Source organism: Curcuma longa, chromosome 8, assembly GCF_044706935.1.
Source record: "Curcuma longa cultivar G26 ecotype Majalengka, Jawa Barat chromosome 8, ITB_CL_G26_1.1, whole genome shotgun sequence".
Taxonomy (NCBI): Eukaryota; Viridiplantae; Streptophyta; class Magnoliopsida; order Zingiberales; family Zingiberaceae; genus Curcuma; species Curcuma longa.
The window spans coordinates 12149212-12169872 of record NC_133868.1 but is presented as its reverse complement, the minus strand read 5'-3'; the positions used below and the strand labels follow the sequence as shown (position 1 = coordinate 12169872).

Below are 20661 nucleotides of genomic sequence, written 5' to 3'. Positions count from 1 at the left end.
ATCTCTTGATCTCAGATCGTATCAAATTGACACCATATATGGGAAAGTCTGAGGTGAGACGTTGAGATGGGAGATGCCAAAAGAAATCAATACGAGCAGGGATCTAGTAGTGAAAGGAATTGGGTTGTCATACCCGATTTAGAAACTCCTACTCTGACAATGGAGAATTTAAGTCGGATTGTGACTGCTACCCTGGAGGAGATATTGCAGCAACATTCTTTGCCAATAGCCCTTGTCGAAGTACCTAGAGGGGCATCAGTCCAACAAGAGGAGCAATCTCGAGAGTCAACGGTATGGAAAATGCCTCAAGAGACCCCAAAAGAGGTAAAACCACCATGCTGAATGAGAGGAAAAGTGCCCTGGCTAGGCGGGACACTTCTTTCTCACAAGATACATCCTAGCCGAAGAGTTGCCTAGTCACTTCCTACCTTTACAACTCGGTGAATATATTGGATCATCAGATCTAGAAGATCACCTATGTCGGCTTGAGAACGCTTCCCTTCTGCATCAATATACTAATGACGTTAAGTGTAGAGTTTTCCTGACAACTCTGTCTGGACCAAAACAAAGGTGGTTTAGCCAACTTCAACCAGATTCTATCTGATCTTTTGAAGAGTTAGCACCATATTCTTACATCACTTTGCCAACAGTTAGTGTTACCATAAAACTTCTCTTAATTTTTTTGCAATGAAGCAAAAGAACCAAGAAACTCTAAAGGAATATATCTAACACTTCAATTGAGTTGCCTTAGATGTGTCTTCTGCTACCTTAAAGATTCTTACCAACGCTTTCTCTCAAAGATTGTTAGAGGGAGATTTCTTCAGATCGATCTTTGATAAAGAAGCCCCTTGCCAACTATGGCAGCTTCTTGAGGAGAGCCAAGAATACATTAATGTAGAAGAAACTCAATGTGCTTGGAAGAACAACATCACCATGTCAAAGCCACCTCCTACTCGGCAAGAGAATAAGGCTCCTCATCCACCTCTCTGAAATATGATACCTTGACCGCTTCTCAACTACGCTCATGTCAGAACCAAGGGAAAAAACTATTTAAACGTTGGAAGGGTTCCGACACCACATGGTGGCCAGAGAAGACAACCTATAGAAGGATTTGCTTGTTTTTGTGCCTTTCATCAAATATATGGTCATTCTACCAACGAATGCCACTGACTCACTAAGGAAATAAATCAGGCAATGCAACATCATCAGCAGGAGAAAGCTAGACCCCCACCAAAATCACCTCACTAATCTCCGGCTAAACATCCTCGACCTGCTGAGTTTAGAGGTCAGTCCAAAAATAGAAGAGCTGCAGGGATATCATGGCCATCTCAAGAACCACTTAGACAAGACCAGATCACTTAGCAAGATACTCCTAGGAATAAAATCTCTCAACGAGGTACAATTAATATGATCTCAAGAGGGACGACAGATGAGAACTCAAATCGAGCAAGAAAAGCTCATGGTCGATGACTTGAAATTTATGGAATTGGTACAGGAAGGGGACGAGGAGAAGATCCCATTGTTCCGCTTAAGATCGCCTCCGGATGAGTCACTGGACACTTGTCTTGTAGGTTGACAGAGTCACACAGTACCCACGATCGGCTTCAGGGAGAAAGACCCCATGATCTAACGTGTCGCAAGCTGCAAGGAGAAGGAAGGGGGTGAGAACGGAGGCCAGGGGTGTCCTAGCTCAGCCGCTTCGACACTCAAGTCAGAAGAGATGGGGAAGAAGGACAAGGAAAAGGAGAAAAAGTATGTTTTCGTATTCGAGTGTACCTACACCGATGCCAAGAGAGGCTATTATATAGGATTACGAGGGAAGAAGATGTTCCATCTTCGATAAAGGGAATGCCATATTAGTTAGAGATGTATTATTAGAGGTAAGGAGAATATCCCATCGCTGCCGCTGTAACGAAGGGTCTTATCGTCCATGTCTGGTACGACATCACACCCTGTCGTCATAAATCATACTGTCTCCATCGGGTGAGCGAACTACGCCAAATGTTATATCATTGCATGTGTTCTTCTGGCGAAAGTCTGACAAGATGAATGATGGAGTGACAACAGAGTCAGTCAAGCACAAAGTAAGGCACTGGGCGGGTGGAACTTAGCTGGCAAAGAGAGTCCAAGCCAAGGCTGCCCGAGACTTGGAGCTGAGACGTGATTTGAGATGTAGTTCGGGGCCGAGTGGAGACTTGGTTGGGAGGCCCAGACTCAGTGTTTTGGTGTTGAACCCGAGTGGAACTTAACGAGAAGTCGGGTGTTGCATCTTGAGTCGAGCTAGTTTCCGAGTCGGTCGAGCAGCCAAATCAGAGATTAACCACCTTGCTAGGCTATGAAGCGCGAGTGTGGAAGCTAGGGGTGTGGGACCAAGATAGTCAGCCCTGGAGTTGAGCCTTATGTCCGACGTGTCGCCTCCAATCAGACCAGGTCCTGCCTTTCTTGATTAAGGTTGTCACTCCTGAGAGACGTTTGTCCAAAAAATTTCGGCAGCATCTCTCCTGTAACAATTCAACTTTCCCTGAATACATTTTATCATAGGCCCACATGACCACTCACTAATACATTACATGTATCCAAAAAGACTAAACTATATGAATAAGGGTCCACACGACCACAAACTAGTAATCTAACACATGCATGATATAACAACCCACCACAAGAAACCAGTAGCATTTAGCCACAACATCAAACCAATCAATGTATAACCACAACTACAACCCAACAACGTATAAATGCAAATCCACACGATATAACAATTCTTAGATGTAAACTCCACAATAAAACAAAGTAGAAACTCCATAAATCCACGATAACAGAAATTCCGCAGCAAAATTATAACAGGATCCAAATTCACACAAATACGAACAGAAATCCAAAACACTACTCCAAACACACAAACGAAATCAAACTCCTCCTACTGTGAGATGGGGGCAGTCTAGCAGAACTCTAAGCTTCAAGACAATAACCTTATCGATCGGCTACCTAGGGAGAAAGAAAGGAAATCTCAGGGTCTAGGTGGTGAGTATAAAATACTCAGTAGATACTAAAATAGAAGTGCACAACATATATATAAACATGGGTATCAACAAGATATACAGTCTCAATATGATACTTAGTGAACAAGGTCAATAACAGATAACAAATATCATGCATATACAACCAATGCATGTAATGTCACACAATGCAACAAACATATATCATACAAATGCAACAAACACACACACAGATGTCATAAAATAAATTGTCAACAAATGCAAGAAAATAACTACCAATAAATGCATGCACATATGCAGCATACATCACAAGTAACATGTATGGTCACTGTATGCACTCGCCACCCCCAGACACCTACACAGTGAACTGGGTGCCAAATAGGACAACACTATTCACCCCCTCTAGCGAACGCCTCGATCCCAACAACACATACTACCTAGCTGACCCACAGGATAACGAACTCCCGAGGCTATGGCATGCTACTCACCTGCAGCCATACCGCACTTGAAGGGTACTTCCTACTCTTTCATTACTGTAACAACTACATATGCAAAATGCAGATTTTCAAACAAACCCCTTCTCGACCCTCTCAGCCTTGTCGCTGATGGCTTCGCCTTACGACATGCTCGGAATATTCATGACTCAGACCTCCTCGACCCTCTCAGTCTTATCGCTGATGACTCCGCCTTATGACAGGCTTGGAATATTCATGGCTCAGACCTTCTCGACTCTCTTAGCCTTGACGCTGATGGCTCCGCTTTACGACAGGCTAGGAATACTCATGGCTGAGGCCTTCTCGCCCCTCTCAGCCTTGTCGTTGATGGCTCCGCCTTATGACAGGCTCGGAATACTCATGGCTCAGGCCTTCTCGGCCCTCTTAGCCTTATCGATGATGACTCCGCCTTACGACATGCTCGAAATACTCATAGCTCAGACCTTCTCGGCCCTCTCAGCCCTGTCGCTGATGGCTCCGTCTTACGACAGGCTCGGATCCCTCAAGGCTCAGTAGCCTTCTCGGCTTCACTCAGTGTCTCAATCTCCCGAGTACTTAGTCTCTCAGTAGCCTTCTCAGCTTCACTCAGTGGCTCAATTTCCCGAGTACTCAGTCTCTCAATAGCCTTCTCGACTTCACTCAGTAGCTCAGCCTCCCGAGCACTTAGCCTCTCAGTAGCCCTCTTGACTGCATTCACTCAATAGTTCAGTCTCCCGAGCAATCAGCCCCTCAATAGCCCTCTCGGCTTCATTCACTTAATAACTCGGTGATTCCGGCAGCCTAGTCTCTCGACCTTTCGCCATGCAATATTGTAGGTCGGTCGATGGGCCTGGCTCACCACACACCTCGACCATGATCCGACCCACAACCTACTAACTTTCTCTGGTTGTATCAAGCTCGCATATGCAGCTCATTCGTTCGTTCACCGTTGGTAGTGTTTGGTTCGAGAACGACTTCGAGTTCACTCGCCTGAATCAATTACTTGAATACATTTATACGAAAACACTACGCCGGACGCCTCGGTCTCTCTAAGCCAAGTGGTCCGATCATTCGCTCGCACTACACTCGAATTTAACGCTTCGTTTGACTTACTGCGTTTGCAAGCATAGTCTTTTGCGCTCGACTTAGAAATGGCCTCAACTTCGCTCAATCGGATTGTTTCCTTAGACTCGCACTTCTCGAAAAGCATTTAGCTTGGCAATTACTCTGACCTCGCTCAACGATCCTACGCATTTGAATCATTACTCAACTCATTTTGTATGCATCCTGAGGTCCACCCGACCAACCAAAGTTATGGGGGTCAGGGCCTCATTATTGTTTGATTAAGTTTGTTCGTGACCTTGTTCTTGCTCGGCTAAGTAGTTTACTTACTCGGCCGCTGTTAATACTTAGGCAGATTTACTGAGTGTCCGAGTAAGGTCCCTCATGATCGGTTCGGAAAGGACTATGATTCCATTCGCCCCTCAAACAGCTCGGTAGAAGACAATGTGTTAGTCAGATACTTCATGGGAAAGCCTTGGAATCAGTCATCCAAGTCATTCAAAGAGCTTATTCGCTACTCGAGTCTCGCTTAAGTGCAACACCGACTTCGGTTTTGCATAGTCGGATCGTGGCTTGATTGCGATCTCAGCCTTATCTTTTTGGCCGAGTTACTTATCTCTTTTCGTTCGGATTAGACACTTGACTGACTCTGTTACATACCTCCCTCACTCGACCTGAACTGCATCTAACTTGGTGTCGACTCCGGTCTCACTTGCCCGAGTCATTCACTTGTTTGGCTCGGCTGATTAGTGGCTTTACACTCAATCGGCTAAATAAATCCATCTCCTTCACCCAGGTCGAACCCTCACTTGCCTCTCATTTGCTCGATCTGACTTCGGACACTTAACCATTCCCCGCATACAGTAGAAACAAAGAAACCAAAGGCATGTCAAAAACTATTTCATTAAGTTTTTCATTACACCAAAAGGAAAAAGTTACAAAAAGAGATTACAAAAAAACCAAACATATGGGCCCGAGCTCAAGCGGTCAGCTCGGCTTCCCTTGCTTGCTCGATCGGGGCTGGGAGGTTAGTTGGCTCTGCGGGAGGGTCGGTCAGCTCCACTGGAGGGTCGGTCGGATCTGTCGGAGGGTCGGTTGGCTCACCCTGAGCTGGAGGATCAGCGAACTCGGTCGCGGTCAGCTCCTCGGTCCGTGCAGTCGGCCCCGCGGGAACTTTAAGTCCTTTAGCCTCCTTGGGATAATCCCTTCGGTCGGCCTCAGGCAAGTCGTTCCATGCCTTCCTCAGGTCCAGGAAATTGAGGTCGACATCCCGAACAATGAGTCCCGACTTCAAGAAATGTCGAATGACACCCTTGAAGTCGTACTCCATCATTTTGCTCGACTTCAAGGCCACCAAGTGGAAGAAGTCAGACGAGGTCAGGAAGGCTCGTTGGCGCTCCTCTAGCCAAGCCTCCTCCCTCATCTGGAGGTCCTCCATCTCCGCCTGTACTGCCTCGAGCTCTAAAATGAATTGCTCTTCTTTCGCTCAAGCCTCCTCCAGCTGCCGACCCAGTTGCTCTCGTTGCTAGCCGAAGTCGGTCCTCAGCTGAAGAAGTTGATTCTTGGCCGTTACCAGCTCGGCCTCTCGACGGACAGCCAGGTGCTCTGCTTGTAAGTAGGACTCCCTGGCCTGCTTCTCGGACTGGTACGCGTCCTCGGCCTCGATTCTGACTCGGGCCAACTCTAGCTCCAGCTCATGGACCCGGGTCAGATTGTCCTGGGCCTTCGTCCGCCACTCCTTCGCCCTCGCCTCCGCCTTCTCCTAACCGCCCCGAGCCACGGCTAGCTCATCTCGAGCCAGGTCGGCCTCCCTCAGTGCCTCCTATAGTCCACTCTGCACTGGGATCGGTCCACCAACTGCGCCCACAAGCGAGTTATTTCACTGTCCATCTGAGCGATGCGCTCATCCGCTCGGACGAGATGGCGATGGAGAGCCTTCTGCTCCATGCCGGTCTGCAAACAAACAAGACTGGTCAGAAACTAAATGAAATAAACAAACAACCCTACGCATACGACACCTGACTCACCTTTATGTACGACTCGTATAAATGTTCACTTAGCTAAATCATCCCGAACCGAGGGATGATTGCCTAATGCGCCTCGAGGCGCTCGCTCGCCTCCTCGCCCAGCTCCCGAGCGAATAGGCCCCCCGAGTCGACTCAGACACGCTCGGGAGAAGCCTCCGTCGGAGATGAGGGGGGAGATTGAGCGACGACGCCCTGCCCCTCCGAGGTCGCGCCGCTAGGCTGAACGGCCAATGCAGACCGAGACGCCTTCGACCCTTTGTCAAGCCGGTCCTTGCCCTTGCGCACCAGCGACTGGGTCGGTGGCGTCTGCTCCGAGTTAGTCCTCTCGGCGGACGCAAGGGGTTTTCGCTTCTTGGACTGCTCGGCCTCGGCAATGGCGCTGTGGGAGGAGGCCTTCTTCTTCTGGCCCCCTCAGTCGGTCGGGTCCGAGTCGAGCTGTCGACACCCGGAGTCTTCTTCGGCTTTGGCGGTGCTCGACTAGAGCGGCCCCCTTAGTCTTGGGTCAGGGAGCATCGACACTCGTTGGTCGGCTCGCAGGGGACACTCGGACAGCGACAAAGCCCTGGATTCTTCAGTGGCGTCCCCTTCATCCCATAGGCTCTCCACGGACGCCAGATCCCACTTAAGGATCTTGTTCATCGAGGCATTCAGCATGATTCAGCCTGCAAAGATAAGGAAGAGTTAGTCAGTGATGGTGAACAAAATTATCAAAAAACTCTCTTACTTAGTTGATCCCCCAGCCGAATATAGATCGAACTCAGCCCTGCTCGATACAACAGGGCCTCATTCTCCACTAGATGGTTGACGTTGAAGCTCAACTCATCCATGATTGCCATCACCTCCAAAAAGGATCGAGATTGGCGGCTCTGACCTACGGCGGAAACAAAAGGTAGGTCGGTCGACCATTGGGTCAGCCAAGTATACGGTTGTGGAGGTTTGATATATACAAAACGACCCTTCCAGCCCTTGTGGGAGGTCGGGTACTCACTCAAAAAATTACACCCTTGCCGGGCGGAAAAATAAAAAACCCCACACTCGCCTCACCGCAAGTCATATAAGGCGTTAAAGAGGGTCGGGGTCGATGGAATTTGCTACAGCCGGCATATGATGATTGTACCACAAATTAGGTGGTAGGAGTTGGGGGCGAGTTGGTATAGATTGACTCGGTAAAAATTGGCTAGCTCTTGTATGAAGGAGGGGATTGGAAACCTAAGACCACTAGTCATTTGGTCGTAAAAGAAAGTGACATGGCCCGGGAAGGGTTCGTGGGCTCGATGCTCGGGCATGGGCACGTGAATGGTGTGGTCGGCTGGAATCTCGAACTGGGTTCATAACATACTGATGGCATCCCTGTCATAAACAGGGCGCCGGGTCTCGAACCATGGGATTTCCGAAGATTTGGGAGATTTGGGAGCCATAGGGGTCGGTAGTTATGAAAGAACGGGTCGGGGCTAACGGAAAAGGGGTCGGACTTACAAAAACTCACGGAGAAAGGGCTCAGATGTGCTATGAGAAAAGATGGAGACATAGAGTAGAGGCACGTAGCACTTGAATTCGATAACTTTGAACATGCCAACGAAGTCCCCCTTTTATAGTACCCAACGAGGGTGACATGGTCGCCTTGAGGCCATTGGATCACGGTGGTTATGCCCCGATGGCCAGATCTACACCGCACGTCCGACCAATCCGATTGGCTCAGTCTCTCTCCACCCTCTTTGCTCAACGTCAATCTTGGCCCTTGCCTCTCGCCGGACCCTTCATCCGCACCGTCGAAGGTCTGACAACGGCGAGTGGTCGTCTAACGACGGATCCGACCGTACGGATCTTGTTAGTGATCGCGCATGCTCTCTGCCATCAATGCGGTGATACGCCCCTTACATCCACGGATGATTGCGTATTTCGCGCATTAAATGTGATTAGACCTCCGATCCGACCCCAGTGCACACACTGACCCACTACATCTACTCGGCTAACATACGTACGAAGCCGAGCTGACCTGCCTAGCTTTCTTAACTTGCCAAGCCAAAAACCTTCTCGGTTTGGACAAGGCAAAGCGTTCTCGAACACGCCTGTCTGTCTCTGACTCTCAAGCTGAACCCCAATCCGCATACTGATCCACTACATCCACTTGGCCGACGCTCACCAAGCCGACCCGTGCTCAAGCCAGATCAAAATCCATCCAACACTCGCCGACTCATTATGGCTGACTCAGCTTGCTAGGTTTTGCTTGGCCGACAAGTGCTGACCCCTTATGATCTATTCAGTGCGAACACAACTCGCTAATTGTTCTAACACCCGCCAGATCAGAGCCAACGCCCCCAAACCTGACCCAGTGAAGGATACTCAGGCTAATTGTTGTCTAATCAGTCAGCATACACCTCCTTCGACTAGACTTAATGGGGAGGCTTTTGTGATATGGCGGGTCTTTATCGGTCTGACATGGCAAAATGGATCAATAACCGATCTAATCTGGTAGGTCAATAGTCAATGGTCAAACCATATTTTGACTAGCCCAGTAACGCTTCGACTGACCCAACTACAATAATATTCAGCCCAGACAGTATCATTCAGCTTGGCCCCTCAATCAGCTCGGACTCAGCTCTACGACGACATACTCAGTCAGCTCGGCCACGTAGCTCGGCCACACAGCTCGGCCACACAGCTCGGCCACACAACTCGGCCACACAACTCGGCCACACAGCTTGACCATGCAGCTCGGCCACACAGCTCGGCCATGCAGCTCGGCCACACAGCTTAGCCACTCAGTCTCGACCACTCAGTCTCATCCACTTGCTTAGTCAGTTCGGCAGCTCCGCTATATGTCTCGGCCTCACTCGACCCCTACCACTCCGACCTCTGCAGTTACTTGGCTTTACTCAACCAATCCGACCTCCTCCGATCACTCAGCCTCGCTTGGCCATCTTCAGTACTAAAGGACAATCAAGCGTGCGAGCGGTTACTAGGTTTTCAGACCTGGTCCCCTAGATCTTCGTGCAATTGTACCTACAGCCAAAAGATGAGAATAATCAGCTCTACCAAACTGCGGGGTGGTTAGAGATCATCAGAGATGGTTCCCCTAATGCTGTATTACTAGCTCATTTGTTAGCAAATCACAGAAATCTGCCTCCCTAAGACATTGCACAGCCTGCTCCTCTAATAGAAGAAATGTTCCCCTCAGCTACTATATAAATCCCCGCATGTATGAAGGACACTCTCTCTCGAATTCTCTTCACTTCACATACTGTTTCTTCTTCATTCTTGCTCTTGACTGACTTGAACGTCGGAGAATCGGGAATCTCCGACGCCTCGCTGACCCCTTTCACTCAGCTCTTTCTTCTCAGGTTCTCTCGTCGGTAGAACCAGCAAAGGTTGAGATGATATATTCTTAATTGATGACTTAACCGTCTAGGGCATCTAGCTGGAACACCATCCATCTGGGAAGTTTGATATGTATATTACAAAAATCACAATCGGTTTGTTTATTAATGGCTGCCGCTTGCCCCTCTCATGATAATTATATTTATTGATATACTTGTATTCCATATTTATTAATGGCTGCCGCTTGCCCCTCTCAATATACTTGTATATTACAAAAATCACAATCTTCTCAGCTTCTATCCAGTGCTTCTGGAAACGGGAAAACACGCGCTACCGCACAAAATCATTTTGCTAGCGTAATAATTCGTTTTTTCCCTCTATAAAATCCCAAGCTCGCGGGACAAATACTCACTGAGCTCGATCGACCGCCATGGCCGACGTCTGCGACGATTCGGGGCTTGGGGAGTACACCAAGGACGGCACCGTCGACCTCAAAGGCAACCCTGTCCTCCGGTCCAAACGAGGAGGGTGGACTGCCTGCTCCTTCGTCGTCGGTACGAACTCCTCCGCGCGGCGATCTTTTTTGTTTTGCTTCCGTGTGCGCACCAGGTGTTCGACGAATTGGTTGGCTGATATTTATATACGCATGTGTGTGTGTGTGTTCAGTGTACGAGGTGTTCGAGCGCATGGCGTACTACGGCATCTCCTCCAACCTGATACTGTACCTGACGAATAAGCTGCACCAGGGCACCGTCACGGCCTCCAACAACGTCACCAACTGGGTCGGCACCGTCTGGCTGACGCCGATCATCGGCGCCTACGTCGCCGACGCGCACCTCGGCCGCTACTGGACCTTCATGATCGCCTCCATCATCTACCTCTCGGTAATTGCTCCGTTGACCTATTCAAGTTGGAAAGCACGCCCTTCCTTCGTCTTTACCTATGGCTCATCTCGTAATATAAAACAGATGTGATAAATGACGATAAGCCAATAAATTAAATTTTTAAAAAAATAGTTTCTTTTATTTTATGAGTTTGTATTTTACTCCTTTTTTTTTGGCTAAGTTTTTTTTTTTTTCCTTCTTTTTAAACATCAATTCATTAAAACCTCTGATAACGTATTTAATAATAGTATAACAAAATGTAACTAAAATATAGGTGTCTTTTTATTTAAGTTGCAGTAAATATGTTTTCGTCTAGTTACAATAAATATTTTCATTTAGTTAAAATAGGTGTTTTTGTTTAATTATAACATGTGTCTTTATTTTGACAAAAAAAACTCTATAAAAAATCAATTATTACAATACTTAAAATCTTCTAACTTTATTAGAACTAAGATGATAAAATTGTCAAGCAGAATCATTATGTTAAATCCTAGACAAAATTGTCAAGATTGGGGTTGATAACCTTTTTTTTTAAAAAAAAAATCTTTAGATGCAAGCTCATTTTATAATGTACAATTAAATTCATATATGCAAGTTCATTTTATTTAATTTTCCCAACAAAAATTTAACCTAATACAAACATCTTTGTTCAGTTATAGACTATGCTTTCATTTAATTATAATAAATACATGACAAAAAATAATTAAGGGCAAAGATCAAATGGGTGTTTTTTTTATCGATTCGTTGAAGGGATGCCCTCGTCTCTATACTTTCATTATATTATTTTCATTATTATCTCTCCTCTTTATTTTTCGTTTAAATCTTGAATCAATCGAACATGTTGTAGTAATTGTAGGTGCTACAACGTCACAGTTGTATAGTTATAGCAGTTATGATTCCATAGCTGTTATAACTGTGAATGTTAAATAAACTATAAGAAGTCATAACTTTTATTTCGGGTTGAATCACAGAATGTATAATATATCAAATCGAAACTTGTTTAGAGATCTATATTTGTTATTGGGTGTAACCTATAATGACTCAGTCTTATACCCAAAAGGCTTTTCAGAGACTTCGAAAAATTTTAATCTTTTTTATTTAAGATTATTTTTTATGTTGTAGCAACTACAGTTTATAGTTGTTATAATTGTTATAGTTATAGTAGTTACGAAATCATAACTGCTACAACTATATAACAATTACGAGTACCTAACTATTATGATGCGTCCAACCAAGTTAGAATTTAAGCGAAAAATATAGACAGGATAATAATAAAAATAATATTAGAGGATAATTATGTCATTTTATATGGAATGAAGTGCTCTTTCAATAAAAAAAAATATATAAAATAGGACGTCCTTTTCATAATTTAAAAATAAGTCTTCTTATTTTTGTCCAATAATTAACAACTACGTTTTCATTCAATTATAATAATGTAGACGTCTTTATTTTGATAAAAAAAAATAATTAATCATACAATGGGAATACTTTTATTTAGTTATACTACCTTTATTTATTTTTAATAAATATCTTTTTTATAATTCATGCACAATTGTTTCAAGATAATACATAGACAACGTAAGCACCTTGCATGCCAAACAAAATCACTTAAAATTATAAATTCTATTTTATTAATCTATAATTTCCCTTGTGAAATTAAAACAAATTAAATTAATTGGTTGTGAGATAATTTTCAAGTCACGTTTGTGATGCCTGGCGCTTGCTTCGAAACAGGGGATGTGTCTACTGACCTTGTCCGTATCGCTGCCGTCGCTCAAACCGCCGCCGTGCGGCGCCAACACCGGCGACCCTTCCTGCTCCACCGAGGCCACGCCGCTGCACCTCGGAGTCTTCTTCTGCGCGCTCTACATTCTCGCCGTAGGCACCGGCGGCACCAAGCCCAACATCTCCACCATCGGCGCCGACCAGTTCGACGAGTTCCATCCCCGCGAGCGCACGCACAAGCTCTCCTTCTTCAACTGGTGGATGTTCAGCATCTTCTTCGGCACCCTCTTCGCCAACACCATCCTCGTGTACATCCAGGACAACGTCGGATGGACCCTCGGCTACGCCCTGCCCACCCTCGGCCTCGCCATCTCCATCTCTGTCTTCGTCGCCGGCACTCCCTTCTACCGCCACAGGATCCCCGCCGGGAGTCCCTTCACCAAGATGGCCAGGGTTATCGTGGCCGCCGCCCGGAAATGTACCGTGCGGTTGCCCAGCGACCCCAAGGAGCTGCACGAGCTCGATTTCGACGCCTATGCCGGGCCCGGAAAATACCGCATCGATTCCACACCAACTTGGAGGTGAATTATACGATTTCTCATCGCAATCAGATTTTTTACTCCGATCACACATCAAAATTACAATTTTTAACATCCGTCACCAGGATTCTGAATAAAGCAGCAGTGAAGACGGGTCCGACGAATCCATGGGCGCTCTGCACGGTGACGCAAGTGGAGGAGACGAAGCAAATGTTGCTGATGATCCCAATCCTCATCACCACGTTCATCCCCAGCACAATGTACGCCCAGATCAACACCCTGTTCGTGAAGCAGGGCACCACCCTGGAACGCCACATCGGGCCCAACTTCAAAATCCCTCCGGCGAGCCTCGCCGCCTTCGTCACCATCTCCATGCTCGTCAGCATCGTCCTCTACGACCGCTACTTCGTCCCCTTCATGCGCCGGTTCACCGGGAACCCCCGCGGCATCTCGCTGCTACAGCGCATGGGCGCCGGGATGGCGATCCACATCGTGATCATGTCGGTGGCGTCGCTGACGGAGAGGCATCGGCTGGCGGTGGCGCGGGAGCACGGGCTGGTGGAGAGTGGCGCGGGCGTCCCGCTCACCATCTTCATCCTGCTGCCTCAGTTCGTGCTGATGGGTGTGGCGGACGCGTTCCTGGAGGTGGCCAAGATCGAATTCTTCTACGACCAGGCGCCCGAGGGGATGAAGAGCCTGGGGACGTCCTACGCCATGACCAGTCTCGGCGTCGGCAACTTCCTCAGTAGCTTCCTGCTCTCCACCGTGGAGCGCATCACGAGGCAGCATGGCCATGGGTGGATACTCAACAATTTGAACGCGTCGCACCTGGATTACTATTACGCCTTCTTCGTCGTGCTCGATTGCCTCAACTTCGCCGCATTTTATGTGGTGAGCAGGTACTACGTTTACAGAGCAGAGCCGACGCAGGAGGGGTCGATGAATGAAGTGTTAGAAATGTGAATGGAAAAGCTAGGGAGGGCTTTATTGTGAATGCCATTTTAGTCTCATATTGAAGCAGTGTCAAAGATTGGACGAATTTAGTTTTGAAAATTATGTTAAACGCACTCAGGCTCAAGCAACACTGACAATTAGGCATGCGACTTCCCTGACTTAACAATGTTCTCCCAACTCGACGCACAAGCAATGACAATCAACTTGGACTCGACGACTAATTCAATAGTCTAGTGACGGATCCACTTGGCAGCATTCGGTGTAGCTCGAGAAGCACTCGACTTTCTATTCGCGACAATCGCTCGGGCATTACTGTATGCCCTGATTCAAACTTCTCTTCTCACAAGAACTCGAGAAGCTTCGGACTGCAGACTTCACAATACTCAAGAAACACGAGAGTAGCTCAGCGGCTTCCACTCGAACGGGCTCAAGAAGCACTTAGAGTAGTCGGTCGAATCAGGAGCTTAGATGATAATAAGTCTTATTTCATTTGTAATTTTAATTCAGATTACATTCCTTATATCTCCCATGACAAAATTGTCCAACATGAAAGAGTTTTACACATATAGCCGTTGCCATTCGAAGAAGATTCTGAGTTTATTCTCGAACTATAATAGTGCTAATTACTTTCTCTGAAATAAAATTTGTATACATATATAATTCCAAAGTGACACTAATATAATTCTTACACACTTAGCTTGATGCACGCATCATCAGTATCACATATCAAATTTAACTTAAATATTTTATCAAATGCATCAAAATAGTTTGATCAAATTTGGCCACTTTAGAATGTTAATGTAACAATAATATATGCATTAATTTTATGAATTCCCTGGCCATGTTCAAATCAATGTCGTCCTTCCATTGAATTCAATTGCCCTTGTAAAATCCTTGTGTTTTCTACCTTTTTGGTTGTGGACTTGTGGTATGCCACTCACCTTGAGTTTGAAGAAGTGTATGTTAGGATTGTGTTGCCTCATGTATTCTTTCTTTCGTTAACCTCTTCTTCCCAACCCTCAAGAATTTCAGTCTATGATTTTTCATTGATCATTAGTTGGAAGGTGTGAGGTTAGCTAGGCTTGCTTCCTATCTATTTCCATGTGCTCGTGGTGAATAATCTCTCCCGGTCCTATGTATGTTTCGAGCTTTTATTTCTTGGTCCATATTGTGATTCCTGTCTATTGTACTTGTTGAAGTATGCATGCAAAAATGCTCGAACTATTGGTGACAGCTGAGCCGTCAGGCCAAGAGTCATCTGTGTTTCTCAGATTAGTCGTTCACTTTCAAAATTAATCAGATCATAAAAATTGAATATCTGAATTTTATTTTATGTTTAACAGTAGGAACCTTGCTATGCCCATGGTAATGAACCATGCATTATCACCTACAGTTTGCTGTGCATAAAATATAACTATGGGCTATGATTATCTAGGTAGGTAGTGATGTGCTAGTTAGGCTTAATGTTGAAGCCTAATAACTTTGAGAAACACCCAAACATTTTTGTTGACTGATTCAAGTCCTAGGCCTTGATGATGACTTACCAATTGTTCTAGTAAGCTCAAATCTAGCTAGTGTTCTAGTCGATTGGATATGACCAATCGAGTAGTGCAACAAGGAATTAATTATAATTGATTGGAGGTAAGTTTTTGATCCCAAAATATTTTATTTGAGTTATAGTTGACTAAAAGGGTTTTCAATTGATTGAATTAATATTTGATCAGCCAACTGAAACTGCTTTAAGTCAACTAAAGGTATAACGATTAGAGTTCAACTTTCACATTTGGGTGCCAATCAATTGGATTGGAATTCTATTAATCTAAAGGTGTCTAGAAAGTAAAAAAATTTGACACCTAAACTATATAAATTCTGAGAGAACTTTTAAGTGCATAACTTTATAAATAATATTCTACAATTCTTATGCTTAAATTGATTAATTGCCCAAGAGCTTGGACTTAAGCTGAAGGCCATAACATTCTTGATTGGTAATTTATTTATTTCTTTCATTTTCATCTTTAGTAAGAAGTGCAAGAAAAGAAAAGGTGAACAAAAATTTGATTAAATTAAAATAATCGATTGAATTTAAAAGTTTGATTTCGTTATTTTAAAATTTTAATTTTTTTAAAATATTGATTATTTTACATAATTCAGTTCGATCTCAATTTTAAAACTTCTATTTCTATTAAATCGAATAAACTGATATTATCAATCGAACCAGAACTTAAATCTCTAAGCCAATAAATCCTAAATTCTTAATTGGAGTCATGCACCACTCCTCACCTCACGTATGCTGCATGCGACTCCTCATCTCCGTAGGTTCGCCCTGTTCGATCCTCAACCCTCCCCTCTTCCCATCATTCTCGTCGCCGGTGAGGCCGTTGCTCTTGCTCAATTCTCTCGAGTCATCTCGCCTCTCGCCCTCACACCAGAAAGGAGTCAGTGACCGGTGCAACAACTCACAGTCAGACTCAATGGTGTCCAATCCTCCTCATTGGTCGTCTCTCCATCCTCGCCTCCTCGGTCATCTTTCAGTTTCAGGTTAGATAGATTTGCACTCGAACATCAAGTTGTTTACAAATTATGTGCTTAGTTCAGTAGCCTCTTCTGAATTACGGGTATAACCGTCAAGTTGGATTAGGCCCGTCAGGTTGGCCCGCGCCCCGCCAAGTAATTTAGGTAGGTTGGGTTGGAATTTTATCAATCCATTTTAAGATGGGTTCAGATGGGTTTGATAGAACTTGTAAATCCTAAATGATATAAGTTCTATAAAACCGGATAAGAACTTCAAATAGGAAATACAATAATAAGGATCTAGTTTCTATGAATAACATGGTTTAACATATAAATACCAAAAGTAATGATAAAGAACCCGATTGAAGAGTCATCGTCTTTATCCTGCAACGACAACTGCTCGATCCCTGTGGAAGAAGAAGAAGCGGAAGCAAAAGGTTGATCTTCCAAGGGAATTAGGATGACGGCACCGTAACTCCTTCGTCAATGGGAAACGAAGGCGAGATGTCAATTATCCTAAACCCTCGGGGACTAAATCCTATATATATAGTTGTCCAATTCATTATCAACCTTTAAAAAAATAATAATGGAATAAATTGACTTATTCTATATACTTAGTCTTTATCCAATAATATCTAATTGGATTAATAGATTCAATAAATTTAATTTATATCCAATAATACCGGAACGGACTAACGGATTTTACATATTTAATCCACATCCAATAATCCAAAACTCGATAAACTTTAATTAGATCACTTAAATGAGTTCGATTTGTATCCACATATACAAATTACAATTAATCCCATTTTTAAGAAATTAAATCCAACAAGGTTGACCCGCTTAGGCCCATGACCTGTGTGGGTTGGCCCACGACGGGCTTGGATTGGCCCACGGATTGAGAAAGTTTATTTATTTATTTTAAATTTTAAAATTGAAATAGAAAACTCAATGAATTAGTGAGTTTGATCCATTTAAATTATAATTCAAGCTTAAAAATTATAATTCAAATTTAAAAATTTTAACTTAATCAATTTAAATTATAATTTAAACTTAAAATTTTTAATATTTTTAATATTTTTTTATTTTTTAATAGACCCTTTGATTGACCCGCCTAACTCGCGATCCGCCTTGAGTTGGGTTGGGTTAGAGATTTTCCAATCCGTCAAGTTGGTGGGTTGGCCCGCCCCGCCCCGCCCCGCCCCGCCATATGATGAGTCCGTCATGAGTTAGCCCGCCTCACCATGAGTTAGCTAGCCTGTTTGACAACTCTAATTACGGGTTGCCTTCTTATTTGACCTCGGTTTGAAAATACCATCAAGTATACATATTTAAACTCAATATATTTTATGATAACTCATTTGCTTCATTAGTTAAAATAACTTGCACTAGAGCTCTTTTTCCTGTGACTGCCCTGATTGGAAATTGTATAATACGAAATGTAGAGCAAGTGTCTTCTACAATGATCCGTGAAAAAATAATAACTCGGGCAAGATGTTGTCCCTTTAGTTATTAATCTTCAAGATTAATCAAAGTAAGTTGATCGATGTAGAAGGGAGATGATCGAACAAGATGTTTTAATTATCATTGCCTAATATGGGAGATGATCGATGTAGAAGGGATCAAACAATGAAGTTGCATTACAAAGATGTTTCTTCTGAACGATGCCATGAAAATTATTTGATTGATAATTCTCTCTTCAACTAGTTAAACTAGCTAGTCGAAGAACTCACTCAGCTTAATAGGTTATTGACATGCATTCATTTATATTTTTAAAATAATTAAACTACTCGACATTCACTTAGCTTATAAATAGGTATTGACATTCATGATTTTTTACTTGCCCCATCCATGTTTCCTTAATTTTGAGTGATTTTTTATTTAAATTGATTCTTGAAATAGAGGAAACTTCAATTGAAGTATTACTTGCTCTTCCATCATTCCATGCTCTTAAATTACTTTAGAAGTTTATGATTTTTTACTTCTTGATCATTTAGGGACAAGTACACCACAAGGAGAGGGTCTCAAGGACAAAATAAAATTTCTACGTTGCCACATTATCCAAAAATCAAAATTATAATATAATTTTTAATCTTTAATCTTCACAATGTAATTTATGTGTAAGTTGAATTATGTTTATCATCTCTTAAATTTTTATTAACATTTGGCAAAACTTGTAATTCTTAATTTCTCATACAATGCGTCGTATCTGAGATTTAAATCGTGAGTACTTAAATAAATCATTGAGCACTTTATTGCCAAACCATTGCTTGGGGCAAAATTTTTTTTTTGAACTTATATTCATTGGGACTTTTGGAAGTTGGAACTTGTAGATTCGTTTATGGTTTAATGTAAGAATGTGATTTAATCTTAGGTAATCAACTTAGTTAATTTTGTGGTATGCAAGAATGTAAATAGTTTTGATGAATTTTATTGAGTTAATTTTGTAAATGGATAAGGAAATTAATTATATATATAGGGGAGTTATTTTGATTTTTTTTCATCACCATGTGGAATCTCCTCTGGTATAACATCTTGAAATTCCTTAAAAATTAGTTTTCATAATAACTAGTGATTCCTTGTGTTATTGATTCTCTTTTGACTACTACAATAGTCAAAATATCATGACCCCTTTCTATTTAATTCACCTTTGAATTTGTCATAAGATATGAGAACACTAACTTTCTGCTTTAATGGATTGGCTTTAGATGGTTAAAATGGAGTTAAAACAATCTTCTTTTCATTCATCTTAAAAGAATATGCATATTTGTAGCCATCATTTGACACTCTCCTTTCATAATCTCATGGACTTTCTAACAATATATGACAAACATCTATTTAAGGCTAAGACTTTGTCAAAAAACCTAGAGAAGGTGAATAGATCCGTCGAGGATGATCTACCTAGTTCATAGTAAAATTCGTAGTAAAGACATATCAAATTCGTTGACAACTGATCACTTGTTAAAGTAGACACAAAGATGCATGGGCTGGGGATGGATGCGGGATGCTGGCGCATGTATGACAATTGCATATTAGATGGGGCATGGGCCAGATGGATGCATATCGATATAAGGCAGGATTCAAGGGAAGGAGCACTTGCTTTTCGACATCTAATCACATGACTGTTAAATCCATGCTGATTTGAGCCTACATATCATACATATGGCTAGTGGAGGAGGCTCAAATGGATACTAGATGGCTAGAGTTGGAGGACTGGTGCTGTGAGGGGCTCAACATGTGACGACACATATATCACTAGAGGCGATTGTGACCTCTTTTGTTGGCTTTGGACTTGGTACTACGGCGGCCGTGAAAAGGATACATATTATGTTTTTCTGTTAGTCAGCTACACGGTAATCCAACAATGTTATTCGTGCATATACATGTATTATCCTTTTTAGATATCATATTTTATAAAAAATTAACATACGATCGTACATTTTGATGATATATATATATATATTACCTTTCATTAAAAAAATATCACACAAATTTTATCTTTATAATTCTTGTCAATAGAAAAAGAACCAACTATCTTTTTATTTCCATTCTTTCATTTCTCTTTTGCAACCATAACAATTGTTAGAGATTTTAACGATGGATAATATTTCAATTTGTGATTTTGCATGATCTCCAATGATACAATGTTCTTAAAGTTGCAACTAGCAATATGATAAATAAATACACGTTCTCAAAGTCACCAACTTAAAAGTTAAAAATAGATAGATATGTATCATTATTGAAAAGTTTAATTAATTTGATTTTTATCAAATTAATTAATATTTTATTTAATTTAATTTATTTGATTTGTATTAAAAAATTTGGTCAATTCGATTAGTTGTGACAAAATTTTTTTAAATTTGTTTGATTTCACCGATTAAATATGTATCATTATTAAAAGTTTGAATAATTTAATTTTTATCGAATTAATTAATATTTTATCAATTTAATTTATTTGATTTTTATTAAAAAGTTTAGCCAATTTGATTAGTTTAAATTTTTTAAAATTTATTTGATTTTGATTAAATTGGCTCGATCAATTTAATTTTGAATCGATGTCGATTCAATTTTGAATAGATTGCTCAACCCTAAGTGCAAGAATTTATTAAAAATGTTGGCTTCACTTTGCTTCACTGTTTTGAATCATTATTATGGATTAATTAGCCGACTCC

At 42.7% G+C, this 20661-nt stretch overlaps 1 protein-coding gene across 1 annotated transcript; it reads left to right on the top strand.

Moving 5' to 3' along the window:
- Nucleotides 1-10232: 10232 nt before the first annotated feature.
- Nucleotides 10233-14034, top strand: LOC141833807 (protein NRT1/ PTR FAMILY 5.2-like). The gene is made up of 4 exons (XM_074721304.1): nucleotides 10233-10430; nucleotides 10543-10760; nucleotides 12495-13066; nucleotides 13150-14034. Exons 1-4 carry the CDS (start codon nucleotides 10307-10309, stop codon nucleotides 13985-13987), a joined length of 1752 nt encoding a protein of 583 aa, XP_074577405.1. The 5' UTR covers nucleotides 10233-10306; the 3' UTR covers nucleotides 13988-14034.
- Nucleotides 14035-20661: the final 6627 nt, after the last annotated feature.